Here is a 23,753-nt window from a genome sequence, read left to right as displayed (position 1 = left end):
AAAAGACAGTACTGTGCAGCCGTCTTCATCGACCTTGCCAAGGCTTTCGACTCTGTCAATCACCATATTCTTATCGGCAGACTCAGTAGCCTCGGTTTTTCAGCCTTGCCTGGTTCACCAATTACTTTGCAGACAGAGTTCAGTGTGTCAAATCGGAGGGCATGCTGTCCGGTCCTCTGGCAGTCTCTATGGGGGTGCCACAGGGTTCAATTCTCGGGCCGACTCTTTTCTCTGTATATATCAATGATGTGCTCTTGCTGCGGGCGATTCCCTGATCCACCTCTACGCAGACGACACCATTCTATATACTTCCGGCCCGTCGTTGGACACTGTGCTATCTAACCTCCAAACGAGCTTCAATGCCATACAACACTCCTTCCGTGGCCTCCAACTGCTCTTAAACGCTAGTAAAACCAAATGCATGCTTTTCAATCGTTCGCTGCCTGCACCCGCACGCCTGACCAGCATCACCACCCTGGATGGCTCCGACCTTGAATATGTGGACATCTATAAGTACCTAGGTGTTTGGCTAGACTGTAAACTCTCCTTCCAGACTCATATCAAACATCTCCAATCGAAAATCAAATCAAGAGTCGGCTTTCTATTCCGCAACAAAGCCTCCTTCACTCACGCCGCCAAACTTACCCTAGTAAAACTGACTATACTACCGATCCTCGACTTCGGCGATGTCATCTACAAAATTGCTTCCAACACTCTACTCAGCAAACTGGATGCAGTTTATCACAGTGCCATCCGTTTTGTCACTAAATCACCTTATACCACCCACCACTGCGACCTGTATGCTCTAGTTGGCTGGCCCTCGCTACATATTCGTCACCAGACCCACTGGCTCCATGTCATCTACAAGTCCATGCTAGGTAAAGCTCCGCCTTATTTCAGTTCACTGGTCACGATGGCAACACCCACCCGTAACACGCGCTCCAGCAGGTGTATCTCACTGATCATCCCTAAAGCCAACACCTCATTTGGCCGCCTTTCGTTCCAGTTCTCTGCTGCCTGTGACTGAAACGAATTGCAAAAATCACTGAAGTTGGAGACATATCTCCCTCACCAACTTCAAACATCTGCTATCTGAGCAGCTAACCGATCGCTGCCGCTGTACATAGTCTATCGGTAAATAGCCCACTCATTTTTACCTACCTCATCCCCATAATGTTTTTATTTATTTTATTTTCTGTTCTTTTGCACACCAATATCTCTACCTGTACATGACCATCTGATCATGTATCACTCCAGTGTTAATCTGCAAAATTGTAATTATTCGCCTACCTCCTCATGCCTTTTGCACACAATATGTATAGACTCTCCTTTTTTCTACTGTATTATTGACTTGTTAATTGTTTACTCCATGTGTAACTCTGTGTTGTCTGTTCACACTGCTATGCTTTATCTTGGCCAGGTCGCAGTTGCAAATGAGAACTTGTTCTCAACTAGCCTACCTTGTTAAATAAAGGTGAAATTAAAAAAATATCTAAAACAATATCAGAGAGTAGTGCATACGGCCCAGTACATCACTGGGGCAAAGCTGCCTGCCATCCAGGACCTCTACACCAGGCGGTGTCAGAGGAAGACCCCATTCACCCCAGTCAAAGACTGTTCTCTCTACTACCGCATGGAAAGCGGTACCGGAGTGCCAAGTCTAGGACAAAAAGGCTTCTCAACAGTTTTTACCCCCAAGCCACAAGACTCCTGAACAGGTAACCAAAAGGTTACCCGGACTATTTGCATTGTGTACCCCCACCCCCCCTTTTACGCTGATGCTACTCTCTGTTTATCTTATATGCATAGTCACTTTAACTATACATCCATGTACATACTACCTCAATTTGGCCGACCAACCAGTTCTCCCGCACATTGGCTAACCGGGCAATCTGCATTGTGTCTCACCACCCTCCAACCCCTCTTTTTACGTTTCTGCTACTCTCTGTTCATCAAATATGCATAGTCACTTTAACGATACTTACATGTACCTACTACCTCAATAAGCCTGACTAACAGGTGTCTGTATATAGCCTTGCTACTCTTTTTTTCAAACGTCTTTTTACTGTTGTTTAATTTCTTTACATACCACACACACACACACACACACACACACACACACACACACACACACACACACACACACACACACACACACACACACACACACACACACACACACACACACACACACACACACACACACACACACACACACACACACACACACTTTTCCCCTGCACCATTGGTTAGAGTCTGTAAGTAACATTTCACTGTAAGGTTTAAACCTGTTGTATTCGGCGCACGTGACAAATACACATTGATTTGATTTAGCCATTGTTCTCTCTCTTGTGTCTGGTCTTCACAAGATAATGTCACAGTTATTTTATAGGGACATTTTCATGTATTTGTCATGGGCTACGGCCAAACAGTAGCCTGTGTGGAGTTGGCTTAATAAACCGTAAATTCGTAAACTCAATCCTCTGTCTGGACAATTGTTCCTTTATGATCTAGCCAGGCCATTACAATTTTATACAAATTTGAGTGGCACGTATTTACGTTTACTATGTTACGTCTAGTCTATGAGACCAGGCTACATGTGTATGGTTCTCAGTATTTTGTTTCATCAACAACAGTCTGTGTTATGTCCTATTAGTTTTGTATGAAAATGAGTTGCGGGCAAGTGTACTGTTCAATTTGACCGACAGGTGGTGCGCCATCGACGACACGAATCCATCGACAACAAACTGAGCCATGCTAGTTAGCTAGCTAGCAGAGAAAAATAATAGCCTCAGCTCAGGAATCAGATTAACCAAATCTACATGTAAGAGAGTGGTAAATAGCCAATTATATATTTACAAATTAATAAACGTTCCAGCGAGACAACTTCAGAAACATCTGGATTATTTTGATGGTTGATTACAGTATTTGAGTCAAACATCGAGGTAAGCTGTAAAATGGCGGATAACATTCTGGGAGCTAGCTGTGTTGCTAGTCATGTTGAATAAACTAGCAAGTTATTAGCTAGATGTAGCTAGGACAATTAATGTTAGCTAGATACAATAAGGAACTGGGATTTTAAATTGCGGTTTTGTCGCAAATTAACTAGCTAGCAGTTAATCAAACCATATTGGCGTGTCCCTTGACTGTAACGTTATATATTAGCACGCTAGTACATGGTAGCTAAGTTATTTAGCTAGTTAGCGCTTTCACCATGATGTGTGCAGGGACTTTGCCCGATTTAAGTCGGAATCGTTACCTAAATCGTCTTGCGATCACCATAACACATCATGCGAGTGTATGTTTATAGTTAACCCGTCTCTTAGTTAACCATAAGATAGCCAACTAACGTTAGTTAACTACAACAATGGTAGCCAGCTAGCTGGCAAAGATGGACGTCAAATATTGTTTACACGGAAGAGGATTGTACCCTATCAAGAATAGCTTGTTTTTGGAGTAACGTTGGCTATGTTGAAAATGTATGTAGCTAACTGAATGACAGTCATTGCATACTTCTTGGTTTTGTTTAACTGTTTTACAGTTACATTGTCTGACAGCCGCAGAATGCATAGCTACGTTACTAGCCAACCTTTCATTCGCCGACAACCAATGAGCAAAGATGGAGTAGTTTAAGAACGTCTGTTGCAGCCCTGGAGTAACGTTAGTCCTCATAATGTAGGGATTTTGTTTGTTTGAAGCCGACGATGTGTTATTTAGTTCGAGATTCTCATTTGTAAAGAAGTTTGCTAACGCAGCTTTCCGAATGGCCTAACGTTAGCTATCTCGTTTAGCTAGCTTTCTCATTAATAATTGTTGCTGGCTTCATAACTGATTCCCCCCCCATTTCCATTTGTAAAGTCTGCTGTTGTCTTCTGGTTCTACGTCTAGTGTCATGTTATTTGATTTTCCCAGGTAACAGTAGAAAGCTACATCTGGAAGGTGTATTCATTTGTCTGTTGTAAAACGTTTTCCAACGTAAACCGTTTACTAAAGGAACCCAACGGACACAAACGAAAATGAAAGGGACATACCTGCAGTTTTCCAATAAAAACCTATCGTTTTCGTTGCAAATCATTTTCTGTTTGGCGTGAACGGTTTCCGTTGCAAAACGGTTAGCAACAGACCAAACGTTTTGCAACGGAATCAGACTAATGAATACATCTCTGTCTTCAGCAGTCAATTGTGAACTGCCGAGTGTGCAAACGGAATTGGTTATCCTCACTTCTTATTTATACTGTTAATCCATGATACTTGTTACACATCAACCTACACACACGTTAAGTTATACATAGGCATAATACCATCGTTGGACTGCCTTTGTCCTTTTGAATGTTTGACCTTTCTTTTCATATGTTCTAGGTTGTATTAGTCTACATTTTGGTGGATCCTGAGAAGTCCATACTTACTAGAGTGTGTCCAGAAAATGTTAAAGAAATGATAGCAGCACAAGAGTTGCACACAGAGTTTCAGTTTCCTCAGTAAGTATAACTTAGATCTGTAAAGTAACATGCAAACTGTATTACCTTATTTTTTTGCAAACCGTGAAGATACAGAGGACATACGCTTTGTATTGCATAGATAGACCTTCAAATGAGTTCTGTGTGTATTGTTACAATAACTTATTTTTGTTTTCTGAACAGCGAGACCGATACACAGTTATCCTCTGACACAGACCTTGAGGACCCTGATGTCAAGAATGCAAAGCTTGGGAAAGGAAAGGTGAGACTTGCTTGTAAAATCCCCTATCAACACAAGACATCCATAATTAAATGGATATGGTCACCTCCTACTTTACATTTGTGCACACACAATATACACTAACACTTACATGGTATTCCTGTCTGTTGTAGGGTGGAAGGAAGGGGAAGAAAGCCCCTGGAGAGAAGGGGAAGGGTGGTGGAGTGAAGGGTACTGGCCTTGGCGGGGTGAATGGCCATCACCAGGAGAATGGGATGGAGAGCATGACCCTGTTCGAGGTGGTGAAGATGGGGAAGAGTGCCACACAGGTTGGTTCAAACTATTTGAATTAGAAGGATAGGGTAATAAAGTAGTCATTCTCAATGCATGTTGTTGATAGTAGTATTTTCATATTTAAGTGATGGCTAATTGGTGTTTTTTATTTTAGTCCATCGTTGATGACTGGATTGAGTCTTACAAGAGTGATCGAGACATTGCACTCCTGGACTTGATCAACTTTTTCATCCAGTGCTCCGGTTGTAAAGGTAGGCTCCCAGAGTGTATTGAATAGAATTGTTGAATAGAATACGATCTGCTGTGAAGGACTTTTCTAAATCATTTTGCATCCGTTACTTGTGATGATTAAACAGGGTAAGATTTTTTTTTCTTATTTTTTGTTTTGCTACAGGTGCTGTCAGTGCAGAGATGTTCAGACACATGCAAAACTCTGAGATCATCAGGAAGATGACAGAGGAATTTGACGAGGTACTTTTTGATTGTACACTTACTGTACATCGTTATTAATGCCTCTCTGTCTATAGCGTATATTTAAACATTATTCCCGCTTTCGCTCTGTTATCAAATAGGACAGCGGGGACTACCCGTTAACCATGGCAGGGCCACTGTGGAAGAAGTTCAAGTCGAGCTTCTGTGAGTTTATCGGGGTGCTGGTGCGGCAGTGTCAGTACAGCATCATCTATGACGAGTACATGATGGACACAGTCATCTCGCTGCTCACGGGCCTGTCTGACTCACAGGTCCGAGCCTTCAGACACACCAGCACACTGGCAGGTCAGTACTAACACAATAGAGACTCTGGGCAGTTGAGGGAAGACTGTAGTTCATCCACTGTTAAACTACTAGCTTGATGTATTTTAGTGCTATCTTTTATGAGGGCTACACTGTGTGTGTAGGCCTATTGAATATACCTTTATTTGATGGCAGGTCTGCATAAATAGTGCCTTATTAATTAGTAGATGTCACTCAAGTGAGTCGTTGTCTCTACCAGCCATGAAATTGATGACAGCCTTGGTGAACGTGGCTCTGAACCTGAGCATCAACATGGACAACACTCAGAGGCAGTATGAGGCAGAGAGGAACAAGGTCATGGCCAAGAGGGCCAATGATAGGCTAGAGCTCCTGTTACAGAAGCGTAAAGAGGTGAGTGGGTTCTTCTGGTGTCTCTCAACCGTTTCTTCCCTACGGCTGTTGTAGGGAGGGGGAACCTTACCTGGTCCTAACAATTCAAAACGGATCATTTAGACATTTTTGAAAGGGAAAAGGCACAGCGCTCGCTCACCATTTTAAAACATTATTTTATTTAAACAACTAAAAGCTTGACAACCAATTTCTGAAGGCCATCAATGAAGTCCGAAGCGTCAAACGTTTAATAGTTGTTTAAGTAAAATGTTTTTAATGGTGAGTGAGCGTTGCGCCTTTTATAATTTGGTTGTACCTCGACTTGCGTTGATTGTGCGCCCTCCACTTCTTTCCATTAGATATGTAAAAAGCATTTTCAATTTGAAACATCTCCTCTTTTCAGCTTCAAGAAAATCAAGACGAAATTGAAAACATGATGAATGCGATTTTTAAAGGCGTGTTTGTTCACAGATATCGGTATGTATTGCAACTTGTCATCTTTCTACGTACAGAACAATGAATTAAATTACAACTGTAATGGATTATGTGTTATATTTTTTTATTCTGTATTGTTTTAGGGTGGGTATTATGAATGGTGTTTTTCTAGTAGATTTTTAAAGAGGAGTCTAAAAAGAGAACTGTGGGTGCATTCACTTGATGTCAGAGAGTTTGATCACTGTGTGAAAACCAACTTCAGTTACTGACATTGAGAGAGACTTCAGATGCATGGAAGGCTTAAAGCAGTTCTGAGATGTGCAGGCTGGTCTTTCACTGAGCTATTCCAAGGCTTTAGGGTGCCCTCTTGTGCTAAACAACAGGTAGCAACGGTTGCTAAGGCAGAACAGCTCATCATGGCACACCATGGTGCACTGATCTCTGATCTAAGTAGAACTGCCTCTGGCTGTACCACTTAAGCCTTTCTAATGAAATCAATGTTAACTGCCCTACCTACCGTAAGATATCAAATAATTGATTTGATCATTGAGCGTAATGGGGGCTGTGAATAAGTCTGGACATTTCTCTGTTTATCAGCGATGCTATAGCTGAGGTCCGGGCAATCTGCATTGAGGAGATTGGGGTATGGATGAAGATGTACAGCGATGCTTTTCTCAATGACAGTTATCTGAAGTATGTTGGATGGACCATGCATGACAAGGTGAGCCATGCAATATGTCAAATCACATTTGTGGGAGTTGTATAGCATGTTGCGGGTAGTCATTTACTGTGTGTTTCAACAGTAGGTATATTATCAGAGTTGAAAAGCTACAGCATTGAGGTTTGAACATTGTGGTTTGGACATTGTCCTCCCTGTGATCGCAGCAAGGAGAAGTGCGCCTCAGGTGTCTGACTGCGCTCCAAGGCCTGTACTATAACCGGGAGCTCAACACTCGACTGGAGCTTTTCACCAGCCGCTTCAAGGTAGGTCAGACGCTCCCCCATCAGACCACTGACTGGGAAATCCTGTACATAACATACACACATCATGGTTGGCCAGATGTTGACTTTACTGTCATTGACAGGACCGCATTGTGTCGATGGCTCTGGATAAGGAGTATGATGTTGCAGTGCAAGCCATAAAACTTCTGACTCTTGTCTTGCAGTGAGTAACCTTGTCTACAAATCATGTCTATAATTGCTCATCCTTCACAACGTTAGCCCACGTATTAGTGTCCAGCCCTCCATGCACTCCTGACCCTTCGCCGATGACGATGAGACCTTACAGACCTGTGTGTTGTTTTCTCATTGCAGTAGCAGTGATGAGGTCCTGACAGCAGAGGACTGTGAGAGTGTCTACCATCTGGTCTACTCTGCCCATCGACCTGTGGCTGTGGCTGCAGGAGAGTTCCTCTATAAGAAGTAGGTCTCACACTGGCTCTCTAAAGCTGTGGTGGAAGCTGAAAAATACTCTTGTGAAATTGTGATTAAAGCCCCATTTGGGTTGGTAATGCCTTAAGGCTGAGAAACAGATCTATATTTTTTAGATTATCCAGCTGCATTTAACCTTACCTCAATGTTGCCATGTCCATAGGCTCTTCAGTCATGGAGGTCCAGAGGAGGAAGGGATGCCCAGGAGGGGCAGGCAGAGCCTCAACGGGAACCTCATCAAGACCACCGTCTTCTTCTTCCTGGAGAGTGAGGTGTGTTCAGGCTCCATGAAGAGTCTGTCTCTGTTTGAAGTGACCTACTTGGGGCACAAATCAAAATCACATTTTAAATTATGTTTTGTAAACAACATGTGTAGACTAACTGTGAAATGATTACTTACGGGCCCTTTCCCAACAACGAAAAGTTAATGATAACAAAAATAGAGATACAGTAGTGACTCAACAAATAAATACACAGTGAATAACATGGCTATATACTGGGAGCACCAGTATCATGTCAATGTGCAGGGGTACGAGGTAGTTGAAGTAGCTATGTACATATAGGTAGGGGTAAAGTGACTAGTGACGTGTTTCAGTTGTGATAACCTCAGAACGTTTGCAGCTCCATGAGCACGGGGCCTACCTGGTGGACAGCCTGTGGGAGTGTGCAGGGGAGCTGCTCAAAGACTGGGAGAGCATGATCAGCCTGCTACTGGATGAGCCCATGCCAGGGGAGGAAGGTAAGGAGGCGCAACACACACACACACACACACACACACACACACACACACACACACACACACACACACACACACACACACACACACACACACACACACACACACACACACACACACACACACACACACACAGTCATGTTTTGTCCTGTCCAGCCCTGACAGACCACCAGGAGACTGCTCTGATAGAGATAATGCTGTGTGCCATCCGCCAGGCCTGTGAGTGCCACCCTCCAGTGGGCAGAGGCACTGGGAAGAGGGTGAGTGCTGCTTGGCATTTTCCAATGTAAGCCCCTCAGCGGTCAACTCTAGTACTAGTGAGCTCTCAAGGCTTTATTTTCAGAAGGCATGTTTGAACATTCACTCAGATATGAGGTTTTATAAAAAATCTGTCATATAACATTATTGTAATGTGAGTTCAGGTGGGCCGTTGCGCTTTAGCAAAGGGAAGGAGGGGTGTTCAATGACAAAAATCACCAGAATGGCTCACCAAGAAAAACTTCCAAAAGTACTAATTTGAGGTAAAAAGGAGATGGAGCACTCAACAAAAAAAGCCAGCGATTGATTACATTTTGCTCACTTTATTCCATTGTACAGGGAGCTAACAGGTGACTGACGGTTCTGCCTTTTTTTGTTGAGTGCTCTAACTCATTTTGTACCTTCAATTAGTCCTTTTGGAAGTTTATCTGGGTAAGCCATTCTCATGATTGTGATGTGATTGTGCTCTTCTGGAAATCCTCCTAGGTCCTGACAGCGAAAGAAAAGAAAACCCAGCTGGATGACCGGACGAGAATCACTGAGATCTTCGCTGTGGCGTTGCCTCTGTTGTTGGCCAAGGTCAGTTATCAAGTTGTGTATATGACTGTCACTTTTTATAGTCTATACACAGCTTCTATATATAACTCAAACCCTGGGACTGCCAGAATGATGCAGTATTACTCAACGCTAGGTCTCTTGTTGTAGCTCCCCTCACCCTCTCCATCTTACCCTCACAGTACTCCGTTGATGCTGAGAAGGTGACCAACTTACTGCAGCTACCGCAGTTCTTTGACCTAGAAATCTACACCACTGGTCGATTGGAAAAGGTTTGTGAATCATCTGATATTCCTGGAGCATAACTAATCCTACCGCACCTTAGATTGTTAACAGGCAATTATTCACATGGCCATTGTGGCAGAATATAGTTTGAGACCTCGCCACAAACAGAGACCTTTGTCTTCTGTTTGTGTGCAGCACTTGGAGTCGTTGCTGCGTCAGATCAGGGAGGTGGTGGAGAAGCACACAGAGACCGACGTGCTGGAGGCGTGCTCCATGACCTACCACGCTCTCTGCAACGAGGAGTTCACCATCTTCAACAGGGTGGACATCGCCAGGTCCCAGCTACTGGACGAGTTGGTGGACAAGTTCAACAGACTCCTGGAGGACTTCCTGCTGGAGGTGGGCTCAGATGCATAGAGATACATAAAATGTCTATTGTATTCTATTTGATTCTAGGTTTAGCTGGCTGAGTGGCTTAGAGACTGAGCAGTCTGTCTGTCAGATTGAAAACTTCTATGGCAGATTTGGCAATGCATAAGGACATTGCCTGTCTTTAATCTTTGTAGACTATTTGTCAAAGAAAAATGAGTGTTCTAGGGTAGTACTCAGATTGGTGTTGATATAAACTGGGACTGTAAATTGAGTGATACGTGGCTGTGTAGGATTTCACAACCTAGTTATCTGTTGTTTCAGGGTGAGGAACCAGATGAGGATGATGCCTACCAGGTCCTGTCCACACTAAAGAGGATCACTGCTTTCCACAAGTAAGGCCTTGAGCAAGATTAAACAAGTAATGTGTCATCCAAACATTTGCCAATGAACAGTAGATAAATCAGAACTCCTTATCTGACTAGATTCTGTGTTTCTCTCTCCTCTTCAGTGCACATGACCTCTCTAAATGGGACCTGTTCACCAGCAACTATAAGCTATTAAACACAGGACTTCAGAATGGAGATATGCCTGAGCAGGTACCTAAACTATAACCCTTTTATCCCCTCAAACCCACCTACCCCTAAAATTTTGACATTCATCTCCACTGTTTACTATCACTTACCTTGTAATACTCTCTTTTTCCCAGATTGTAATTCATGCGATGCAGTGCACACACTACATCATTCTGTGGCACCTAGCCAAGGTCTCAGAGGGCAGCTCCACAAAGGTACACACACTGTTGTTATCAGTGACTAAGAACTATCCAGTGTCTGCCAATGGTTGTGAATAGACACCCGTGTGGCGGAGTTACAAGTTGTCTGTAAAATGGTTTCCAGGGGAACATGGTCACCCTGAGGAAGCAGATGAGGGCCTTCTGTCTGATGTGTCAACGCTACCTCACCAGTGTCAACACCACTGTCAAAGAGCAGGTGGGTTGTCCTACGTCATGTCAGTCTGTTGCCTGACTGTGTAGCTGTGTGTTCACTGTTAAGTGAGGGCTGAGGAGTTGCTGCTCTGTTGTATTTTCCTGGATTACTGTAAAGCCCTGTGTGACAGCTGTTGACGTGGACGGGTGTTGTGTGATTGATTGATTGACTGTGTTCCAGGCCTTCACCATCCTGTGTGACGCCCTGATGATCTTCAGCCACCAGATAGTGTCGTCGGGCCGGGAGCAGCTGGAGGCTCTGATCTACACTCCAGACTCCCCCCTACAGGCAGAGCTGCTCAACTTCATCCTGGACCACGTCTTTATCGACCAGGACGATGACAACAACAGCACAGGTCAGACACAGCCTAATGGCAGACAGTAACAACACAGGCCAGACAGATCCCCCCCTCCCCACACACACACAGCACAGGCTGAACATCCACACAGCCCACCTGGCAGCTAGTCACAACACAAGGAGACAGCTGAGAATGGCTTTTAATGTGAATAGTGCACACACAAGTTAAAACACCAGAGCTGTTTCTGAGTTAAAGCGAACACATTATATGGAGACAGGAATGTTAAAGTTTTGCAAGGGGTTACCTCGGTGTTCTTCATTTTATCAGATGGGCAGCAAGATGATGAAGCCAGTAAAATCGAGGCTTTACACAAGAGACGTAACCTGCTGGCAGCGTACTGCAAACTGATCATTTACAATGTAGTGGAGATGAACACTGGAGCTGATATCTTCAAGCAGTACATGAGGGTATGTCTGGCCTCCAACCATATTTAGACCTTTTAAAAGAAAAATGTAATGTTGTGCTATTCCTAAAAGATGAAATGTGTTTTTCTCTCTAGTACTACAATGACTATGGAGATATCATCAAGGAAACGATGAGTAAAACAAGACAAATTGACAAGATCCAGTGTGCCAAGACCCTCATTCTGAGTTTGCAGCAGGTAAGAGCTATGGTGAAATTAACATTCAGTTAAAGTATTGTCTTCATTTTGTGACAATGTGAGTGGTTTTGATCATTCTCTTCATTTTGTGACAATGTGAGTGGTTTTGATCATTGTTTTTAAAAAGTTGCAACACTTTTCTCTTTTTAGCTTTTCAATGAGATGTTATCTGACCTCGGCTGCAACTTTGACCGCTCGTCGTCGTCCTTCTGCGGCATTAAAGAACTGGCCCGACGTTTCTCGTTGACCTTTGGCCTGGATCAGCTGAAGACCAGAGAGGCTATCGCCATGTTACACAAGTAAGCCTGCTGCAAATGTGAAACTCATCCTCTGTGTAGGAATCAATACATAAAGGTTTAACAGCTCTGCAGGCATGCTTCTATTTGAGGCTTCTCAACCTCCCAGAACTGTTAAAGTATTTACAGCTCAATACTTCAATCCATTCCTTCCTAAACATTTTGTCTTGTGCTACACTTGCTGCAGGGATGGAATCGAGTTTGCCTTCAAGGAGCCCAGTCCCCAGGGAGAGGGAAACCCTCCTCTCAACCTTGCCTTCCTGGACATTCTCAGCGAGTTTTCCTCCAAACTTCTCCGTCAGGACAAGAAGACTGTGTAAGTCAGAGGAAACTGTTATACTTAGTGCTATGTGCAGTCAAATCATTAGTGACTGTATTATCCTTAGCCAGACAGACCACAGCTACACTAGATCATGGATGTTGATTTGTGGTCCTCTGTCCTCTGCAGTCACCTCTACCTGGAGCGGTTCATGACCTTCCAGATGGCCCTGCAACGAGAGGACTGTTGGCTGCCCCTCATCTCCTACAGGAACTCCCTGCAGGCCGGAGGGGACGACGACACCATGTCTGTCATCAGCGGCTACAGCAGCCGAAGTTCCAGCATCAGGACCAAGAAGGCCAAGCCAGCCAGCACCGGAAAGAGGAAACTGCCTGAAGGTGAGGGGCCGACACCGAGCCACAGAACAGCATGGGCAACATATGCTTGTGTTAAACCTGAAAGCTCAATGTTTAGTGTTATGATATACACTGAGTATACAAAACATTACGAACACCTTCCTAATATTGAGTTGCAGAACAGTCTCAATTTGTCTGAGCATGGATTACAAGGTGTTGAAAGCATTCCACAGGGCTGCTGACCCATGTTAACTCCAATGCTTCCAACAGTTGTGACAAGGTGGCTGGATGTCCTTTGGGGGGTGGACCATTCTTGATACACACAGGAAACTGTTGAGCGGGATAAACCTAGCAGAGTTGCAGTTCTTGACCCAGACCGGTGCGCCTGGCACCTACTACCATACCCCGTTCAAAGGCACTTAAATATTTTGTCTTGCCCATTCACCCTCTGAATGGCACACACACAAATCATATCTAAATTGTCTCAAGTCTTAAAAATCCTTATTTTACCTGTCTCTTCTCCTTCATCTACATTGATTTGAAGTGGATTTAACAGGTGATATCAATAAGGGATCATAGCTTTCACCTGATCAGTCTATGACATGTAAAAAGCAGGTGTTCCTAATGTTTTGTACACTGTGTACACAACAAATTGTGTTCCAGAATATGCCTCCTGCTTTGTGCGATTAGATTTTCACTTGGGGAAATAACTTGCCGAATGAAGTTTAGACATTAATGAATTGAGTGTTTGCTAGATGTTATCTGTCGTTGGCTTTATAAAAAGCCAATACGCTAAGATGTCTCTACCTGAGCAGTGAGTGGTCTGCTCACTATATAACAACCCTATGAAACCCTTGCTATTGCAGCAGAGGAGAGTAGCAGCTGCAGCACAGACACAGTGTGGATGAACCAGGAGCAGAACGTGCAGATGCCAGTGATGATGCCCTCGCCACATCTAACCTCCACTGTCCTGAGGGACCCCAAGAAAATGAGGCCAGAGGAGAGCTACATGGGTGTCTATGCTATGACATCAGAGCAGCAGCACCAACAGCTGCCCCCCCAACAGCACCACCATCAGACCCCCATGGACTACAAGTACGGAACACCTTTCTATGGCTCAACACCTTTTGATTTCCACGAGTATCTTTGGCCATCCATTGTAGGGCGGCAGGTAGCCTAGTGGTTAAGAGCGTTGGCCCAGTAAATGAAAACTTGCTGGTTCGAATTCCCGAGCCGACTAGGTGAAAAATCAGTCAATGCGTCCTTGAGCAAGGCACTTAACCCTAATTGCTCCTGTAAGTCGCTCTGGAAAAGAGCATCTGCTAAAGAACTAAAATGTAAAAAATCTATAATGTAATGTTACTTAGCTATGTATGCAATGTTATCAAAATGAATGATATCTTCAATGAAATGGCTGTAGTTCACCTCTCGTTTGAATAAGTATGACTGTCCGTATTAATGTGTCTGACTCTGTTTTCAGTACCCAGGTGACCTGGATGCTAGCCCAGAGACAGCAGGCAGAGGCCCGGCAGCAACAGGAGCGAGCCAGCATGCAGTATGCCAAGATGAGGAGCCACATGCAGAATGCAATGTAAGACTGCACTTCTCTTCCAGACCACAGTGGTGTTTCAACCCCAGTGTAGTACTTACTGTCATGTGTAATGTATGTAGTAATTTGTGGTCATGTCTTTGACCATCTAGCCGCCGCGGTTCAGGACTCATGGAGGATGATGAGGAGCCAATAGTAGAGGATGTAATGATGTCATCAGAGGACCGTTTGGAAGATCTCAACGAGGGCATGGATTTTGACACTATGGATATTGATCTGGTAAAATACATCATACATCATAAAGATAAAGATGTTTATTTTCTCACAAGTTGTGCATTTATGAATATTACTGCCTTGGTGTCTCTTCTTTCTTACTTGGCTGTTTATTGTTTAGCCACCATCTAAAAATCGCAGAGAGAGATCAGAGCTGAAGCCAGACTACTTCGATCCTTCTTCGATCATGGATGATTCGGTGGGTATTGGTTTGTTATTGAGAGTACAGTGATATCTTCATTGTTAAAGATCACGTACAACAAACAATATGATCAACAATAACAGTGGCAGTACCGAAGTGAAATCCAGATAGCTAGTTAATGTCTTTGGTATACATATGGAAAGGCTATACTCATATTCTCTAATTATTTTCCATATTATACAGCAAGTAACTAAACATTTAAATGCAGTATTTTCTTTCTTTTTAGGTCCTCAATGTTTCAATGTTCTAAGCTGATTATGGTAGATCTGCGTGAAGAGGACACTGTGTTGTTACCGAAAATGTTTTGATGACAAGAAGTATTCTCTGTAGAGAATTGTTTTAAAATAAGCTCATGGGACTATTTGCTTATGAGGCATCAATGGTTGCACATTCGTCATCATGTTTGAATTTCACTTTTATTTTGTCGATCAATGGGCATGTTTTTGTCTCATGTAAATACATAGTTGCTGACATACTTTTAAAATATAAAACCGGGCATGACATGTAGCCATATATTAAAACATATACAGTAGGAGAAAATGTGAAATGTCTTCATATTGTTGGAAGGCCTTACCGCAAATATGAAATACAGGGTTCTCAGAATTCTCTCTCTGTCATTATTTTTTAGAGGTTTGTCTGTCCTGCTTTTATAACTTATAGAATACTTTGATTTATAGGTATTTTGTAATGACAATCAGATGTAAATCAGTACTTTATAATCATGTTAATACTCGTATAGAGTACAGAAAAGAACCTTTGTAATGGAATTTCTGGTGTGTAATAATGGATGTGGCCTGCAGTTTTTCTTTTTTCCAATGTTATAGGTGAGACCTCTTGGTGAACTGATAATGCCCAAATGCCATTTGACCCATTGACAAGCTTAGTTTAAATTCTGAATAACTTTTAAAGGTTTGATGATTTTGAATGCTTTTGAAGAGTGGTACAAAAGTATAGTGTGCAGAGGGTTTGTATAAAAGAGTGGTCAAAATATTCTCTGTTGTACCACTGTGTTGTGTCTGTAAGAGAGCTTGTTATAGAATGTTTATAAAATACCACATTTAAGAGTTTGGGTTAGCTATTATGGTATCATAATATATAATAATATTATACAATTATAAAAATGTGTAATATATTGTGAATCGGTGCTCATTTTATATTTGCTCAGTTTTAGTTAATTTGAAGTCTAATTTAGGAAAAGGTTCAATAGAATGTAAACTGGTTTAAATTAACCTAATTAATGTGCAGTTATGCATAAGAATTTACCTTTGAATTTGTATTTATATTTAAATGGTAAATGTTTTGTTTGTCTTTTCTAAGGATTTTTGTTTTAATAACTTTTCTTTACCTCTATGTACTTTGGTTTGCAGATTCCCAACAAGCTTTTCTGGAGGAATACAATTGTAATCATGAATATTGTAAATTATAGTTTTATACAGCCACAACAGCTTAAAACACAGCCTCTCCATTTTCAAAAGCTAAAATGTTATATCAAAATCTAAATACAAAACTACAAACCGGAGAATTGTATATTTTTCATTATTTACATTGTAGCAATGTTAGACAAATGTAAAAAATGTTTTGAATGCATAGTTGTTTTGCTTAAATCTTATGTAGGCTTCATACTGTCATTTTGATATTTACCTTTCTGTTGTCCTTGCATTGAACTGCTGAAAGTGTGTGCATATGTCTAAATGTGTATGTATACACATACATATATTATATATATTCAAATGTATATGAAACGTTTTTTTATTCTATTTACAAAGTCCACTGTTCCATTTATGGTTTGTATTTATGTCTCGAGACCAGTTACCTTTTGAACAAAATAAACCCCTGCAATTGTGTGATGATTTGAATGAAGTGTTACCAGTATTTAGTAGGCCTATTACACGGAAATGAAATGTCTACGGGACAGAGTGCAGTATAGTCACTGGTTGTGTGACTAGTTTGAATCACCTGTGTCAGGGGTTGTTACAATGGTGTCATTAATAGGATGGTGATCATGTAGATCACTAAGGGGTGAATGTGGGTCTTTTTTAAAGAATAAGGAAGCCACTGTTACAGTAATGGGGTTGTGGATAATGTGAGAATTCAATGTATGCACAAACGCCCACACACAAATCATCCCAAGAGACAATGGGATAAATCGACAAGTGGGTAAACTGGAGTTTACCTTTAAATCCTTTGTGCTCACCTCTGCCATGAATTTGTCTGAATACTGTTCATAAACTGAAATTGAGAGGCTCCTAGCATCACATGACCATCATGAACTGAACACATGCTCTGACGACTTGAAGTGATAGAGACGCTTAAAGCAAACCAAAAACCCAGTGGATCTGTTCAACATAATTGTTTATCTTTACACTAATCTACATAAAATCTTACACGTTAATTATTGTAGCGTTGTAATTTTAGGCTTCCAACGTTTATTTGTGGTAAACTGACTGGAAGACCTCAAATTGACTCGTCGTCCCACGATGCACTAGTTTTCATTATTGTGCATTCAGCTAAACATCCGGGCTATGTGTGGTATTGTGGGGGAAGATGGCGACACGTATCATCCCTGCTGATTGGATCAAAAACTGGGAGAAATCTGGAAAACACGAGTTGTAAGTTTTATATTGTTAAATTATGAAGACGAATGTCTTGGTATTTCGTTTTCCATGAGGGTTGTTGAGCCATGCAACCGGTTCCCATAGTTATCCTGTAAGAGACCGTGCTAACTCGCGACGTGAATTAGCCAACCTAGCGTGCTAACTATTTCATAATAGTAAGATAAAGTTGGCTACAGTTCAATAATGTTGTTTGAAGTAATTAATTTGGTAAAGCACTTGTACAATCCATGTACTGCAACACTGGCCCTGGCCATTAGATGCTAACTAGCAAGCTAACTAACTTTTGAGTCCGTCTGTCCTCCGAGGCAGCTAACTAGTTAGCTTAGCCCTGAAAGCCAGTGCAGTGGACGAACTAACTAGTCAGCTATTATTGATGCAGGCTAGCCTGATGGTTGACCCTGTGCGTTCTAACTAACCTACCTACTATAGTTAGCTAGCTACCTCTATACCTATCTATTTGGCAAGTTGACTCGGTGACCAGTGAGCTAGCTAACTAATACTAGTATTGCATGCATGTGCATCACAACATACGGGGTTCGCTCACATGCACTACATGGCCAACATAATGTGGACAACGCTCCAAACTTGTCGATTCGGCTGTTTCAGCCACACCCGTTGCTGACAGATGTATAAAATCGAGCACACCGCCATGCAATCTCCATAGACAAACATTGTCAGTAGAATTGCCTTACTGAAGAGCTCATTGACTTTTAAAAGTCAGTTCCTCAAATGTCTGCCCTGCTAGAGCTGCCCTGGTCAACTGGAAGTGCTGATGTTGTGAAGTGGAAACGTCTAGGAGCTACAACGGCTCAGCCGCGAAGTGGTAGGCCACAACCTTGCAGAATGGGACCGCCGAACGCTGAAGCTTGTAAAAAAATCTGTCCTCGGTTGCAACACTCACTACAGTGTTCCAAACTGCCTCTGGAAGCAATGTCAGCACAATAACTGTTCGTCCGGAGCTTCATGAAATGGGTTTTCATGGCCGTGTAGCTGCACACAAGCCTAAGATCACCGTGCGCAATGCATGGTAGAGTAGTGTGATGCTCGCCCGTCATAAGGATTCTGGAGCAATGGAAATGCTTTCTCTGGAGTGATGAATCATGCTTCACTATCTGGCAGTCCGATAGACAAATCTGGGTTTGGCGGAAGCCAGGAGAACTCTAGCTGAATGTCCGAATGTGTAGTGACAACTGTAAAGTTTGGTGGAGGAGGAATAATGTTTTAAGGCTGTTTTCCATGGTTCAGGCTAGGCCCCTTAGTTCCAGTGAAGGGAAAATCGTAATACTACAGCATACAATGACATTCTAGATGATTCTGTGCTTCCAACTTTGTGGCAACAGTTGGGAAGGCCCTTTCCTTTTTCAGCATGATACTGCCCCTGTGCACAATTCGGGGTCCATAGAGAAATGGATTGTTGAGATTGTTGTTGAATAACTTGTCAGGAATCTGTCCAGGCCAGTCCTCGACTCCATCGAACCCTGTTAAGATAAATTGGAACGCAGACTGCAAGCGAGGCCTAATCGCCCAACATCAGTGCCTGACCTCAAGTATGCTTTTGTGGCTGAATGGAAAGAAGTCCCTGCAGCAATTTCCAACATCTAGTGGAAAGCCTTCCCAGAAGAGTGAAGGCTGTTTATAGCAGCAAAGGGGGGACTAACTCTATATTAATGGCCATGATTTTAGAATGATTATGTTCGACGAGCAGGTGTCGTTCCCAGCAAGCTAATGGTACCACCACCTGACTCTTGCTACACGAAAACATTAGCTAGCTAGAATTGAAAACATGTCATCATCTGAATTTGGTAGTATGGGTGTGATTTCTGCTGATTAAATAATGGGCAACAGTTGGCATTGATAAGAATTTAGTCATCAAGCTCTAGTAACTGGACGTTAAGAGTTTTGGACTATGTTTTAAAGTGTCAAATGCTCAGAATGGTGTATTCAAACAGTTACAGTGTAATATGCAGCGTTAATATTGGGGGTTGACATGAAGCAGATTTTGTATATCTGCAACACGTATTGTACAAATTATGTACACATACTACAGCACACTACTAACTGTTCTATGGTCATTTGGAAAACTATTTACAAGTCACTGAAAATAAACTAGATAATGTATAGTAAATAATCACCTTTCCCCCTCCTTTTCAGTGTACAACTATGTAAGAATCTTGCATACAAAACAAATCATGACAGCACAATAAAAGGTAAGCTCAAAAATGAAAGTACCCATCTGTGCTATTTGAAAGAACAGTATACATGTTAGTTTTGCAACAATTGAGTCTTTGCAAATTAAGTTAAGATATTATTCAAGGTAATTTAAGGTAATATTCATTCAATGATGGGGTCTCGCTATGTCAGGTAATGTTCATATAGCATCATAATGAGCATCAACAGCTCTTCGGTTGGCCGTTTGTGAAAAGGGGGTTATACTGATACATTGTATTGAGAGTAATTCTCAGCCTGTTTGCCTCTTCTTTTTATTCTCTAGATATACAGGCAGCTTTGTATGAACTCTGCTGGCATGTCATACAGGGGAACTTCAAGCTGGACCTTTCTGCTAGCGTCCTCTGTGACATGATGGTATGTATAGTCCTTTTGAAGTCCTCATTCTCTGCAATGTCTTTCATCACAGAAAATCTTCCATACGTTAGTGCAATAAAGAAATTAGGTTTTTGTGTCATAGGACAGTCCTTTTTGTGAAAACATTGACTAGTATCTGCAATTGAGGAGTGATGTGCATTTAGTTCTTGATTTCTGGTTATTTTTAAGAGGGAGAAAAATATACAATCCTAATCGGAGGTTCCTTTAGCAGCTGTTCAAATTGATCGAGTAATGTTACAACTCAATGAGTCCAAGTTTTTTCTCTGTTCCCTGGAATGTGGGTATTTTGTAATGTTACGAATAGAAGCACAGACTCTATCATTAGGAACATGCAGAGAAGGTACACTTGCAGCTGCGCCATAATAAAACAGTCCTCTTCTGCCTATTCATTAATTTCAGACTGAAACAGTGTGCTTTGCTTGTGAAGAAAGCTAAACACCACTTCTGGAACTTCTGTATCAGCAAACAAAAGTCAATAAGAATTTACCTTTTTTATTCCCGTTTTGAATGCGTCTGATTTCTTGTTTGTTTCCAGGATCTGCGGGATGACATGCCATCCATTTTAGCAGATGTTTTCAGTATACTAGGTGGGTTTGACTTCAGTTTGGGCATATTGTGACAGTCATTTGCAATTTAATGCCTAAATGTGTTGCCTAATTATAGTCATGATATTGTAATGTTTCAATTGTTATTTTGACAGACATAGAGACCAGCTCTTTAGAGGAAAAAAACAAACGTGACCATTACACCCAGCTAGTGGGAGCGTGTCTGGTAAGTGTGTTTCAAGTTATTGCGATGAACAAAAATACATTCTCATGAGATGTCAACTTTCACTAGGTGGCAGTATTGATCATAGAAAATTCAGCCTTTGTCTGTATTTCCTACTGTAAGGCAAAAACAGTATTTGAGTGTCAAGCTTGAATTACAAACTTTTTAAAAATGATATTGATTCTTAATTTATATTATAGTAACATTTGATTCTCTTCACAAATGATGCATTTTCTGTAATTCATAACCAGGGGTGAAAGTAGGCTGGTCCGGTGGCAACAGTTGGCGTTCCGGCCAAATAAATAGTGAGGCTCACGTTTTACCAGTACGGTGTAGCTCATCACAATTAACACAAAATGCCAAAAAATAATAGGCATTTACACGCATTCTGGGATATGTTTCGGGTAGCCTCTGAGAATAACATTGACTAATACACGGATACAGTGACTGAGTTCATCAGGAAGATTATAGGAGATGTTGTACCCATTGTGACTATTGAAATCTACCCAAACCAGAAACCATGGATAAATGGCAGACTGAAAGTGCGAACCACCGCATTTAACCATGGCAAGGTGACTGGGAATACACAAACCGTGTACTTCTTCCCACCGTAAGGCAATCAAAGAGGAAAAACATCAGTACAGAGACAGTGGAGTCACAATTCAACAGCTCAGACACGAGACGTATGTGGCAGGGTCTACAGACAACCACGGACTACAAAGGGAAAACCAGCCATATTGCGGACACCGTCTTGCTTCTGGACAAGCTAAACGCTCTTCGCCCGCTTTAAGGATAATACAGTGCTACCGACGCGGCCCACTACCAAAGACTGTGGACTCTCCTTCTACGTGGCCGACGTGAGTAAGACCATTTAAACGTGTTAACCCTCACAAGGCTGCCGGCCCAGACTGCATCCCTAGCAGCTTACTCAGAGCATGCGCAGACCAGCTAGCTGGAGTGAATACCGACATATTTGATCTCTCCCTATCCCAGTCTGCTGTCCCCAGTTGCTTGAAGATGTCCAGCATTGTTCCTGTACCCTAGAAAGCAAAGGTAACGGAACTAAATTACTATCAGTAGCACTCACTTCTGTCATCATGAAGTGCTTTGAGAGGCTAGTTAAGGATCATATCACCTTCACCTTACCCGACACCCTAAACCCCCTTCAATTTGCTTACCGCCCCAATAGATTCACAGATGATGCAATTGCCATCGCACTGCACAATCCGGACAAGAGGAGTACCTATGTAAGAATGATGTTCATTGACTATAGCTCAGCATTCAACACCATAGCTTGGGGCCCTGCTCTGTGCAACATTTTGTAAAATATATTTAACCAGGCAAGTCAGTTAAGAACAAATTCTTATTTTCAATGATGGCCAAGGAACAGTGGGTTAACTACCTTGTTCTGGGGCAGAGCGACAGATTTTTACCTTGTCAGCTCGGGGATTCGATCCACCAACCTTTCGGTTACTGGCCCAATGCTCTTAACCACGAGGCTACCTGCCGCCTCATGTGGACTGGGTCCTGGACTTCCTTGCGGCCCGCACCCAGGTGTTGAAGGTAGGAAACAACACCTCCTCTGATCCTCGACACAGGGCCCCACAAGGGTGTGTGCTTAGCCCCCTCCTGTACTCCCTGTTCACCCATGACTACATGGCCACGCACACCTCTAACTCAATCCTCAAGTTTACAGGCGACACAACAGTAGGAGGCCTGCTTTACCAACAATGATGAGAAAGCCTACAGGGGAAGTGGTGAGGGCCCTGGGAGAGTGGTGCCAGGTAAATAACCTCACTCAATGTCAACAAAACAAAAGAGCTGAATATGGACTTCAGGAAACAGCAGAGTGAGCACGCCCCTATCCACATCGACGGGACCGCAGTGGAGAAGGTGGAAAGCTTCCAAGTTCTTCTATGTACACATCACCGACAATCTGAAATGGTCCACCCACACAGACGTGTGCCTCTTCAACCTCAGGAAGCTAAAGAAATTTGGCTTTGCACCTAAAACCCTCACACATTTTCACAGTATCACCGTCTGGTACAGCAACTGCACCGCCCGCAACCAACGGGCTCATCCCAACATATCACTGGGGGCACACTGCCCGCCCTCCAGGACACCTACAGCACCCGATGTCACAGGAAGGCCAAAAAGTTCATGAAGGACATCAACCACCTGAGCCACGGCCTGTTCACCCCGCTATCATCCAGAAGGCGACATCAGTACAGGTTCATCAAAGCTGGGACCGAAAGACTATCATAAAGCCATCAGACTGTTAAATAGCCATCACTAGCAGTCTTCCACCCGTTTATGCATCTTGTCAATTCAGACTACACGTGTAGGCCTTCACAGAATGTAATTACAGTACACGTAGGTGTTTTGTAACGGATGGCTCTTTCCATTCATTTGTGAGTGGATGAATGTGCGCGGGTAGCCTCCTGGGGCCCTTTGTTAAGTGATTGTCAAACAATTGGATGAAAACATCATGACTGGTTGTTTATGCCGCATTAAAAGGCATAGATGACACGTCTATAAAGCTATGGGAAGCTTTCCCTAATGTAACTTGAATTCAATTGCCAAAATTATATAGGCTTATTAGCTTACTCTGTCTATACAGAAATGAATAAAATCATTCAAAATGGGCAACTACACCAGAAAGTATGATTTGGCCACAGGATCGTTAGCATTGTTTATTTTTAAATTGCATAACCTACAGACGGAAAGGCCTGCAATTTGGGCAGCGCACAGCAAGTACCAAATAGATGATTCAGTTGT

General features: G+C 42.5%; 2 protein-coding genes across 3 annotated transcripts in view; both read left to right on the top strand.

Moving 5' to 3' along the window:
• Positions 1 to 2,698: 2,698 nt before the first annotated feature.
• Positions 2,699 to 16,838, top strand: LOC123999655 (cohesin subunit SA-2-like). The gene is made up of 34 exons (XM_046305621.1): positions 2,699 to 2,945; positions 4,360 to 4,478; positions 4,641 to 4,719; positions 4,851 to 5,006; positions 5,126 to 5,222; positions 5,366 to 5,442; positions 5,544 to 5,748; positions 5,966 to 6,117; positions 6,500 to 6,573; positions 7,129 to 7,252; positions 7,417 to 7,515; positions 7,617 to 7,696; positions 7,846 to 7,953; positions 8,126 to 8,234; positions 8,584 to 8,701; positions 8,855 to 8,958; positions 9,443 to 9,535; positions 9,694 to 9,783; positions 9,932 to 10,135; positions 10,430 to 10,500; positions 10,617 to 10,704; positions 10,815 to 10,895; positions 11,005 to 11,097; positions 11,275 to 11,449; positions 11,720 to 11,859; positions 11,952 to 12,053; positions 12,204 to 12,352; positions 12,537 to 12,665; positions 12,798 to 13,006; positions 13,831 to 14,059; positions 14,445 to 14,555; positions 14,666 to 14,792; positions 14,908 to 14,985; positions 15,215 to 16,838. The coding sequence occupies exons 2-34, from the start codon at positions 4,435 to 4,437 to the stop codon at positions 15,236 to 15,238; spliced, it is 3,819 nt and encodes a 1,272-aa protein (XP_046161577.1). The 5' UTR covers positions 2,699 to 2,945; positions 4,360 to 4,434; the 3' UTR covers positions 15,239 to 16,838.
• Positions 16,839 to 17,328: 490 nt separating this feature from the next.
• The window catches only part of LOC123998823 (THO complex subunit 2-like), a 69,174-nt gene continuing 62,749 nt past the window's right edge, over positions 17,329 to 23,753 (top strand). For both annotated transcript variants that reach the window (XM_046304020.1, XM_046304019.1), the window contains exons 1-5: positions 17,329 to 17,597; positions 19,755 to 19,810; positions 20,095 to 20,186; positions 20,743 to 20,794; positions 20,908 to 20,978. In XM_046304020.1, coding sequence (XP_046159976.1) covers positions 17,533 to 17,597; positions 19,755 to 19,810; positions 20,095 to 20,186; positions 20,743 to 20,794; positions 20,908 to 20,978 — 336 coding nt within the window. In that variant the 5' untranslated portion in view covers positions 17,329 to 17,532. The remainder of the gene's footprint in view (positions 17,598 to 19,754; positions 19,811 to 20,094; positions 20,187 to 20,742; positions 20,795 to 20,907; positions 20,979 to 23,753) is intronic.

This window comes from Oncorhynchus gorbuscha, linkage group LG16 (genome assembly GCF_021184085.1).
Source record: "Oncorhynchus gorbuscha isolate QuinsamMale2020 ecotype Even-year linkage group LG16, OgorEven_v1.0, whole genome shotgun sequence".
Taxonomy (NCBI): Eukaryota; Metazoa; Chordata; class Actinopteri; order Salmoniformes; family Salmonidae; genus Oncorhynchus; species Oncorhynchus gorbuscha.
The sequence above is the reverse complement of the archived record's forward strand: the minus strand, read 5'-3'. Positions and strand labels throughout refer to the sequence as shown.

Excerpts from the sequence above, each read along its gene's own strand:
- LOC123999655 (XM_046305621.1), top strand. The coding sequence starts at position 4,435 with ATGATAGCAGCACAAGAGTTGCACACAGAGTTTCAGTTTCCTCA. Across the intron at positions 11,098-11,274 it reads ACACCACTGTCAAAGAGCAG|GCCTTCACCATCCTGTGTGA; the intron begins GTGGGTTGTCCT and ends ACTGTGTTCCAG. Across the intron at positions 14,060-14,444 it reads CAGACCCCCATGGACTACAA|TACCCAGGTGACCTGGATGC; the intron begins GTACGGAACACC and ends CTCTGTTTTCAG.